The sequence below is a fragment of the Nelumbo nucifera genome, chromosome 2, assembly GCF_055504915.1.
Source record: "Nelumbo nucifera cultivar China Antique chromosome 2, China Antique-T2T, whole genome shotgun sequence".
In the NCBI taxonomy this organism is placed as follows: domain Eukaryota; kingdom Viridiplantae; phylum Streptophyta; class Magnoliopsida; order Proteales; family Nelumbonaceae; genus Nelumbo; species Nelumbo nucifera.
The window spans coordinates 1,724,023-1,734,877 of NC_142650.1; the positions used below are offsets into that span (position 1 = coordinate 1,724,023).

General features: G+C 38.5%; 1 protein-coding gene across 2 annotated transcripts; it reads right to left on the bottom strand.

Moving 5' to 3' along the window:
- Positions 1-1,629: 1,629 nt before the first annotated feature.
- Positions 1,630-6,944, bottom strand: ATSIK (Protein kinase superfamily protein). 2 transcript variants are annotated; one of them, XM_088899320.1, is made up of 5 exons: positions 6,644-6,944; positions 5,073-5,807; positions 3,969-4,226; positions 2,747-2,866; positions 1,630-2,364 (listed from the first exon to the last, which is right to left on the bottom strand). In XM_088899320.1, the coding sequence occupies exons 2-5, from the start codon at positions 5,700-5,702 to the stop codon at positions 1,732-1,734; spliced, it is 1,641 nt and encodes a 546-aa protein (XP_088755446.1). In that variant the 5' UTR covers positions 5,703-5,807; positions 6,644-6,944; the 3' UTR covers positions 1,630-1,731. The 2 variants fall into 2 exon arrangements, with proteins under 2 accessions (XP_088755446.1, XP_010253087.1); XM_010254785.3 differs by having other exon boundaries at positions 5,073-5,733; positions 6,644-6,943.
- Positions 6,945-10,855: the final 3,911 nt, after the last annotated feature.

Genomic DNA, 10,855 nt, shown 5'->3' on the forward strand with positions numbered 1-10,855 from the left:
TAATTTTTTTTTGTTATTTGAATTTTATTTATTTAAAGCTATTACATATTATTAAATATTTGAAAAGCATTTAAATTGATAATCCGGAAAAACATAATTTAAATTGTTAGTATGTGATTTTGTGATATATTTTGTAAAAACATAAAATTATTTTTTGTATTTTTAATAAATATTTTAAAGTTATTACATAATTTTGTTAGAATATTTAAATAATTCTTAAATTTTTTAATCGAAACTTTCTTTAGATAGATATAGATAAAAAGTAGGGGAGATGATACATAGGAATTAGAGATAATTTAGGAGATAAACTCTCTACTAAATTAGAGATAATTGTCGAGATAAATAGGAATTAAAGATAATTCTGGAGAAAGTGGGGGAGTTAGTTTAGGATAAATTTTTGGAGAAAAGATTATTTAGGTTATTGGGAAAGTGCATCTCATTGGTTGTTTCAAAAATGACATGGAATAAAAAAGTAAAAAATTCAAAAAAAGGAAAAAAAAATTGATCGTTTTGTTTTAATATATATATATATATATTCTTGACATGGAATAAATTTAACATTCTAGATCATATAACCCAATTAGCATTCTACAACTTGGGTCCAACCCCTATTGTGTGTATATATATATTTTTTGATAGTCATCTGGTGTTGTACAAGCCCAATTGTATTACTATTTGCAACTTGCAATTTGCCAGGGGATTTGGATGGGAAGGCTACATTGACTACACACAGACACAGTCCAAAGCTTTGGCAACCGTTTGGTGATTGGAGCTAGAAAATATCAAAGTACTAGTAGTAACCAAAACATATACTGTTTGGATCAGAACAATTTCGTCAATTTTCCAAAGTCTGTACCCCCATGCCACATCCCACTAGATTGGGCCGTCTTCTTGGAATTTAGGGGCAAAGACGAGTAAGCTTCTGCTTCTCAGTTCTCCCTTGACCCTTCCACATTGTCTCTTCCCCCATATATTTTCTTTTATTAGGCCTTTTATGGTGTTACCCTCGTTGAAATTCAACGGCCGAATGCGTCATGTCTTCATCAATAGCAAGATTGATTGTTTAGACTTTTTGACTCCAGAAAGAGTTATATTATTTTCTTTATTAAATCTTAATAACTGGCATAGTCGACAAGGACCCGAGTCTGTTCATCCTCCCTGGCCACCGGTGGCAGTGCTCTGGTTCAGTTTAGCCAACGGTCGACACACTACAGGCTTTAGAGGTTAGGTCCAGTAATCACCCATGCCATGAGTGTAGAGCGCATATAGAGAAAAATACCATCTTCCTCTCTGCCTTTCTTTGACTCGATTCCATGTTAAGAAAATTTGTGAACTTTCCCTCAACTTTTCTGTTACTCTGATTTTCTGTCAAATCAAACATAACAAGGAAAAGGTAGGGGAACCTTTACAAACTTTGCATAGATTTCTCTACTTTCCTTTCCTTTTCTTTCCCTATCTTTTCCTTCAAACCAAACATGGCCTTAGGGAAAGAAGAAAAGACACGAGTTATTGGTTGGAGTATGAAATAGACAAAGCTGATTGAATCCATATAAAACAGGCTTGCAGTTGCACTCTTCTTTATCTACAAATAGCATTCTCTCTTTTCATCTTTCTCAAGCAATAGAAAGGTGGAAAAACCACATCTTTATCTTTCTATATACCATGTTAAATCACAATACAACGGTTAAAAATGAAAAAAAGAAAGAAGAAAAATATATATACTATTAACAATCAAAACCCTTCAACTCCAGCCCTTCGAATTGTTGAGGAGGCTGATTTCCGACTTTCCTGTACCCCATTTTCCTCCAATGAAATCACAGATGAACATGACCGCGGTGGGAGTGACATGGGCACTGAGGGTGGCCTTGTTGGAGAAACAGATAGCCCCGTTCTTGAAGGTGGAGAAGGTGAGAAACTTAATCTGGGGGCTGGGGTAACGGTACCATTGAGACTTGGTGACCTTAACATCTGTTTTCCAGATATAGTAGCAGGCTCCTGGAGTGGAAACCGACAAGCATACTTCATGTCTTGGATGTTTTTCAGAGACTCAACTATAGTTCTCATTGTGGGTCTTTCAGATGGATCCTTCTGGAGACATCTTAATGCAATGTCAGCCACAGTTCGAGCTGCTTTAGCTGGAAAGCGGCCTTTTAGCCGTGGGTCCATGATCAAGGATAATCGGCAATCATCAGCCAGGAAAGGTCTGCTCCACTTAACTAAGTTCATTTCTTCCTTGGGGTGGCGGCTGTCAAGATTCCTCCGCCCTGTGAGTAATTCAAGAAGAACAATTCCAAAGCTCCAAACATTGCTTTTTGGAGTGAGTAATCCTCTCTCCAACGTCTCTACTGAAAGATTTGCCAGTGCCTGAAGGGTTGAAAGGGATCCATCCAAACACAGGAGCAAGATTCATCAAGATATGATTGACAACTCAGAAAATCCAACAAAAATTAACCCATGCATCAGACAGCCATATAAATTTCAAACCATTATATTCCCAGAACAAAAATTGTTTGGATTTTTACTGCTCAGAAGAAATATTTTAATTTTCCCATCACTTGGTCACTAAACAAATATTATGTAAACAGCATCTTTTTGGTAATCAACATGTTTAAAGCAGCATTGATACTTCCTACAATACACAATGAATATCATCCACCCCAAATTAGAATAAGCAGGAGCCCCCCTGCTTCAGAAATCAGAATTGATAACAGTAGCAACATTCAAGTGTTGAGTACAGAAAACATACCGTTGAAGAATTGGATATCTCTGCCTCTGGATTATGGCTGACACAACCATAACCTGAGAGCTTTGCACTGAAATCTTTGTCGATCTGTATATTGGCAGTTGAGAATTCATTGTACATTGCCTGCCAAAATAACAAGCATAAGGTGAACCTGAATTGATAAAATAACAGGTTTAATGCATACAAAGAGGAATGCCTCAAACTCAAGTATCCTTCTCAATCTCTGGCCACACGACAGACTTGACAAATGTAAAGGTCTACAATCCACCATCCAAAGGGTCCAGCCTTGGATATTTTTAAAGGTTAAACCAACCCAGTTATATGATTATAACCAGCATGGGGACTCATGAGTTGATGTGTGTCCACAAGTTGACCCTTGCCTGACTCTCCAAATGCCCACTGACTCAACTCTTCAAAACTATGAATCTCACTTTAAATACCTCTATGCAACAGTTCTCCAACCATTTAAACTGTACAAGGGGACTCTACTATTTTTATTTTCCCAATTTACACATAACTTATGACCTATTGTTTATTGGATCTTTTCCAATTAACATTGAAATTAAGAATCATCATCATCATCATCCAAACCTTGTCCCAACTATATGGGGCCAGCTAAATGAATCCTGTTTTGCTATACTGTTCTGTTTAATGCCATAGCCATTGTAAAATTATTGGCGCTTAAATCATTTCTTACTACTTCTACTCATGTCCTTTTTACTTGTCAATTATAAATAGTAATTTAACTATTTAGGTTGTTTTATCTATATAGTTTATGAATTTTATGAATAATATTAAAAACCAGAATATCTAATATGTACAATAGAATATTGTTTATGTGAGATACGCTCAAGAATCCCAATTTTTTGGGTTCACTGTGTCAGACTCTTGTAAACATGTGTAAGATTGTAATTCCCATGTCCATGTCCATACAGCAATGGTTCTGATCAACCAACAACCCACCATCAAGAAGAATGTGTGATGTGGTCCATGTGGATCACAGTGACCAGTCCTACTCTTAACCTAAAAGATCTACAAGGTGGAAAATATGGGATAATTAGTTTAGGCATGAGTAGATTGGGCTGAAATTACAAGATTCTACTCTTTCTCATGATTGTTTACATCCTCATCAATAGGAAATGCATGGCCAAAAAAAATGAAATCTCATTAAAACTTCAATTAAATTCAGCCCTGAATGATATTCTAGATGGAAGGGTGAATATACCTGAAAAGGCCCTTCTTCATGCAGAAAAGCAAGACCTTGTGCTGAACAAAGAGCCACTTTCATCCTTGTATACCAGTCAATTGGGGGCCCATCAGACCTGCCATAAAGCAGCTTGTCTAAGCTTCCATGGTATAGCCTTTCATAGACCAACATCCGCTGTTCTGAACCCTCACGTGCATGGTAACCAAGCAATTTACAGAGCTGTGGATGTTGCAATGATGCAAGTGTATTAACCTCATTGATAAATTCTTTGAACCCCTGCAAGACACAAACATGTTGAGACCACACCATAAAAAAAAATATGATACTCAAACTCTGAAAGTATCAACAAACAAATGAAAAGAACTTTCACATGCACCCACGTCAAAACTAGTAACTCAACATGCTTGTATAAAATTATAAATAAAATAACCAGGATACACACTTTAAAGTTTTCTCAGTGCATCAGTGACAATACATAGCATGTATACTTTGCTTTCCAATACTTATGGTGTGAATCAAATAGATTTATACAATTGTCAACCATGTGCCTCTATGCCTATCTCATTGTTTTGTTTACCAGACCATCCTTACTCCATTTTATCAGTTGATGACTGTGGCCTTTATAAGACCATGTTAGTGGGCTATGTGCTGAATTTTTTGTTATATTTGACATCCTCCTTATAGTTCAGTTGAAAAGACATCCTTTTCAAGTAAAATAACCTTCACACCATTTGACTTGATGTGTATTCATAGTTGATAGTCATGGCCTTTATATGATCATGGGAAAAATAGCACCATAAACAAGAATCTCAGATAACAGTTAAAAGATCAAAGACAGAAGTCACAGTACAGAGTGCACTCAAGAACACCCAAAGGTACAAATGGGTTCGTTACTAGTTCTTCAGATGTATCTCACTCTAAGATTAGCAAATACTGAAAAGGACAGGTGAAACTAAATCATCATCATCATCATTTAACCCTTTATCCCAACTATATGGGGTTGGCTACATGAATCCTGTTTTGCCATTCTATTCTGTAGTGCCATATAAGAGGTGAAACTTAATAATAGATTAAAAAAACCCATGTAGTGGCAACCTAGGAGGGCTGTGAATTATAATTTACCTGATTGGATGGAAGAAGGCGAGTTACTGTGGCTTCAACCCTCTTGGAACCTGATGAATCTTCTCCAAAAGAAGCTTTATAAATTACAGAAGAAAGACTTCCTGACATGCAACGTTCAGGAGAAAATTGTTGGCAAGCAGCCGCAATCTCTTCATATGAAAAGTTTCGGAGTCCTCCCAAAGGAGGCAGAGGCAAGGGGCCAGAAGCAGAGATAGAACTGCCAGCATTCGCTGCCTTGAAGCTTCCCATATTTTTCAAAACAGCAGTGCTTTGAGGTGATGGCAGAGGAAGTGGTTGTGGGCTTGGAGCATGATGTTCCCTTGTGAACCCTGCTCGGGTCTTCAATTCTTCATGTTCATCATATTCAATTGATGAGAGTGCATCTCTTTCTGCCACATTTAAGCTTGAAGGAGCGGATAAAGCACGGATTCTACTATTAGTGAGGTAAGTAACTGGTTGGGCAGGTTTGGCTCTTGTTCTGAAGCTTGGAGGGGCAGACTGCAGTGAGCGACCATTTGTTTGTGGTTCAGGGAGCATGGTGGGTGTATTCTCCCGAGGCTTCATCTGTTTGATGTAGTTGGACTGCTCAGACTTCTTCTTCTTACTTTTTAATACCGTGAAACATCCCATTTTAGGCCCTAAACCTTTCAGAGATTTGTTCCTACACAAGGGAAGACAGAGGTTACTGGCTGCCTCATTGCTTAATGGGGTCTGAGAAGATGGGTGCACCCAACTCTGGATACCAAGTGAAAAAAGGTATAGTAATTAAGAATTTCTCCATGTATAGACTGTATAGTTGCAGAAACAAACCTATATATATTAATACTTAGCGGTTAACCTAAATAGTAAGTTCTAGTGCTTTTACCAATCCTTATTCACCCCAAAACCCCAATAATAAGTTGTTAAGTGCTCTTAATGGCCATCACATGAAATAATAGAGAAACTTCCCGGAGAAACTGCACAGTCGTTAAACTCCATTAAAGAAAGGCTCGGAGCAAGCAAAAGATAAAAGAAGAAAAAAAAAAAAACTCAACAAAGAAAAGGAAATTAAAAATTACCAAAACTTAACATTCCGAACAGGTCAAGAAAGCCGGTAAAACCCATGAAAATGCCATACATCGGCATCTTCATCTACGTATGAAATGCAAATTAAACCATTAAGTATCAATTCTTTTCTCCTAACTGGACATAAATCAATGGCCATGGAACCCTAAAGTTCCACATAAAAGGGAAAAAAATAACATCTTTAAAGCCAACCTGAAAACAGAAACCAAACTAATCACTCAAATTCGTCATGCAAAAACCGAAATTCAACTTCCACAATACAAATTCCGCCAAGAACCACCACAAACGGCAGCCCAAATCCAACGATAAAATTACTCGTTAAGTAACTTAAATGATTTCAATTCTTACCGAGACCAAACTTAAAAATAATTAAAAGAAGGATGGAATGATTTAAAAAACAAGGAACTCCATCTTTCCACAAAGAAACTGTTTCCGATGACGCGTTCTCTGATTATGAAATTCCAAAATAAACAAAAGCAAATTAAGTAAAGATATGCGAATGAAACCTGAGAACAGAACCAGTGAAGACCAAAGATCAGCAGCTCTCTAGCAACTGTAGATTAGAGATCCGAACGAGAAAATGGAAAGATGTGATTTGCTTTCGTTAGATCGAATAAAGTGAATGCCGAGATAGAAAGAAGGGAGGAGAGACACTAAAAAGCGAAACCCTAAGAAGTCAAATGAAAGCATGGGGTGATTGCGAAAAAGAAAATAAAGAAGCAAAAGTGGGGAGCTTGAAGCCTGAAGGAAAGGATTGTGGAGAGAGAGAGAGAGAGAGCAAAACAAACAGCAGCAGTCAAACCTCCTAAAAGAAATCGATTTTAAAATCATTTTATTTGCTGCAAAATTGAATTGAATTGCTATTATCAATACCAACAGAAACCGTTTTCTTTCTTATTCCATTTGCATTCCCATAAATGCCCCTCTGCTCCATTTGACATCCAGAAACACCGTCATCATCTCCCCAAATTTTATTCCAACCAGCCTTTTCTAATTTCTAATTTTCTTCTTCTCTTCTCTTGCCTCATCCACTCCGGTAACAATAATCTCTACCAACTTTTTTTTTTTTTTTTTTCTTTTCCTATTCTTTTTTCTTTCTGGGTCTAATCAGCCCAACCCAAACCCGCTCGCTCTTTTCTCTGCTGCTTAGACCCTTCTTTTTTTAGTCGATTGAGTTAGTTCAACACAGTTTCCAGACGATGTAAAAAATTGAACTCAACCCGGTTTTAAAATAGCCCAGATTCAGTTGGAGCAGCACTTTTGCCAAATGTCAACCGATCACACCTATAAATCATCTAGACGAGAGGGAGAGAGAAAGAGAAGAAAAAATTGTAAGAGAAAGTCTATGGACTATGGAGTAGATGATCGGGATCAACCTAAGAAAGCTGTTAAAATTTGACCAACTTATTTATATAATCCAGTCGGACCAGTCCACCTATTTTGGGTGGGTCTGGGTCATATCCGTTCCGTATGTGAAACGTATTGGTACGTTTTGTAAATATAGTAAAGATAGAGTGTATGTCGGTTGCCTCGATCTCGAATAAGGTCATCGATTGGAGTGACGCCTGGTCAAAGATGGAAAATGCCTGGTGCTCGTAAAATCTGTTTTCAATGTAGTCAAACAGACGAATCATGACCGATTTATTGACTGAATCCAACCCGTCAGATTCTCCGACGTCGCACATATCGACGGACAGTTTCACCGTTCAAAACAATTGCATGACCCACCAACAATTAGGGGTGTCAATTGTAGTAGATTTGGTCCAATTCGATGCAGATCAATGTGAGTCCATTATAAATGGACCATCCAATAAACATTTTGGACCGGTCCAATTCAATATTTGGACCGTCCAATCTGTTCAAATTTGTTTTAATTTATATTGGTTTTAACTCAAATTTGTCACAGGGTTAGGTTTAACAGCAAAAGAAACCTATGTGGCATCCAAGCCATGTGCAGCTAGGACAAGCCTTTTGTGTTGTAAGGGCTATGTGTCAACCTGTTGATGGTTTCACCAATTGTGGTGCATGGTGGGGGTTCTAATGTTGGCTCTTGCTGGTCCACGGGAGGTGCCTCTTATGTGCCAAAGGGAGAATATGCCGATAATATGTGTAGGCAACCACTGAGTCGTGAACACACCTGTGCGTTGTGAGCAACAAGGTAGCTCGATTAGCTTAGGCTCAGTTTGGTAAGAGTACAATACAAATAGATATAAAATAATACAAAATACAAGGTTTTGCATTCTACATATTTACTCCTTCCAAATGGAGCCTTAAATACAAGACTAGTGAGGTGTAGGGGCATGTCACATGCAAAGGCCAGGCCCACATGCAAAGCCTTTCTTTCATATGTGTTGCGCAGTGTCAATCCCTACACAGTCCCCATGAGTGTGTGCATGCCCATGAGGAACCTCGGTAGCCATGTTAGCCATTAACTAGGATGCCCCGCAAGGAATGCTGGTCTATGGAGTGCCAAGGTTAGGCACTCGTGGAGGTCGACCACCCCTCCTCAAAGAGTATGTTAAATTTTTGGTGGTTTTCTAGAAGGATACATGATTTTTTTGAAAAAACATATTGGTAATATTTATGATAATGCCACTTAACATAAGCCCATCAAGTGTAGGTAAGGCTAAGCCTGTGTTAAACTGTGACATGGTGCTCATAAAAACAATTTAAGTGTAGTCAAATAGATGTATCATGACCAATTTATTGATTGAATCCAACCTGTTAGATTCTTCAACGTTGCACATATTGATGGATTGTTTCACCATTAAAAACAATTGTGTGACCCAGAACAACTTGGGGTGTCAATTGGACTAGATTTGGTCCAATTCGATCAAGTCCAATGTGAATGCATTACAAAAGGAGCAGGTCCAATCCAATGAATATTTTGGATCGGTCTAATTCAATGTTTGGACCATCCAATCTATTCAAATTTATTTTAATTTAGATTGGTTTTAACTCAAAGCTGGTCCATTGGCACCTATATTCTTTTCTTCTATCAATAGACCAGATATTGGTGGAGTAGGGATGGGGATGTGGATTATTTTGGTGGGGCGGGGATGGGGATTGAGGTCCCCGCCCCACCCCGACCCCAATTATATATTTATATATATATGTATATTTAAATGTAATTTATATTAAATATATATTATACTATTTATATTATATATATCAAAACATTGTTTATAATTTAAAAATTTTATTTATTTTAAGTAAATTCATTTTAAAAAAATACTACTATCTAGACCTGTTCATGGGTCGGGTGGCCCCTCGGACGGGCTTGAACATGTTTATAGGCTCGCGGGCTTAAACTCGGGCAAAAAATCTTGGCCCGCAATAAATTCGAACCAAACTTGTGTTTTGTCAAAATAGCCCGGCCCGACCTAAAATTAGACTTAAAATGGGTTATGTGATTATGTCCATTTGAATAAATTTTTTGATTTAAGAATGTAAAACTGTGTTTTAAAACCTTAAAGAAAAGGAAAAAAACTATCTTGTAGGCCCATTGTTCATTTAAATAGGAAAAAAAAACCATATGAATTTTTAATTCTAATTTGAATAGGGAAAATTGTAATTTTTTTATTAGGTTGGGCTTCGGGCTCGGGCTCGGGCTTCGGGCTTTTTATCAAGGCTGGGCTCGGGCCCAAGTTATAGACCCATTGGTCGGGCTAGGCTCGGGCTCGGGCCTAGCATATTTCCATTAATGATGAGTAAAAGCCCGGCCCAGCCCATGAACAGGTCTACTACTATCTAAAAAACTTTTGGGGATTTGGGTCCCAGCGGGGAACCCATCCTCATCGGGGATCGGAGATGGAGGAAAAGTTTTATCCCCAACAAGGATTGGGGACGAGGATGGGGTTAATTTTATAATTGAGGGCGAGGACGGGAAATATGATCCCTGCCCCGTTGCCATTCCTACTAGGGGTTAATCGACCCGTGGGGTATTTTTTCAAACCAAACCGACTCGATTGGTTTTTTAAATATCCAAACCAAAACCGAACCGATGCAATCGGTTAACTAGTTCACCGGTTAATGGCGATTCGGTTTTTTGGTTTTTTTATGCACTTAAAATAAAAAAAAACTAAAATTGTTGGTGATTCGGTGATTGCTGCCGGTGTCAGATTTTTCATGAAGATGGTGGTTGTTGTCGGTGCTGGCACTGGTTGGTGCCGGTGGTTGCTGTCGAAAGTCTGGCGAAGACGCAAAGAGGAGAGGTGAGAGAGAGAGAAGAGAGACGGAAGTCTGTTCGACGGGCTTGGTGCTGCCGTTGGTACTTGCTTACCGGCGAGGTGGCGACCGGCGTTGCTACTTGGTGCTGCGGATGCTACTGTGCTGGTGGTTGGTGCAGGTCGCATGGGCGTCTGGAGTGAGGATTGGAGAATACGAAGAGTAGAAGCTCTGCATCTGCATTCTCCCATCCCTATACGACCTGGATCTGTAACCGTCCAAGAATACACAAAAAGACCCAAAGATTGGAGCGTTGAACTATGGAGGCGATACTAGGGAGAAGATAAGGAAGTCAAGGAAGAGAAAATTAGAAGAAAAAGAAGAGGTAGGAGTGGCTTCTCTGTGTATTGTTTCATGGGGGAATACAAAGAGTAAAGACGAGTAAACTGATGGGCGATGGAGACTATCAGACTAGCAGTCTGACATTATTGAACTTTCAATGAAAGTTTCAAACTGGCAATGCCGAACTGTTAGACACTTAGACCGGCAGT

Bases quoted from the DNA above. Each gene is read 5' to 3' on its own strand.
- ATSIK (XM_088899320.1), bottom strand. From the start codon at position 5,702: ATGGGATGTTTCACGGTATTAAAAAGTAAGAAGAAGAAGTCTGAGCAG. The intron at 4,227-5,072 runs GTAAATTATAAT...TGTGTCTTGCAG, and splicing joins GCCTTCTTCCATCCAATCAG to GGGTTCAAAGAATTTATCAA. The intron at 2,365-2,746 runs GTATGTTTTCTG...TCAACCCTTCAG, and splicing joins AGATATCCAATTCTTCAACG to GCACTGGCAAATCTTTCAGT.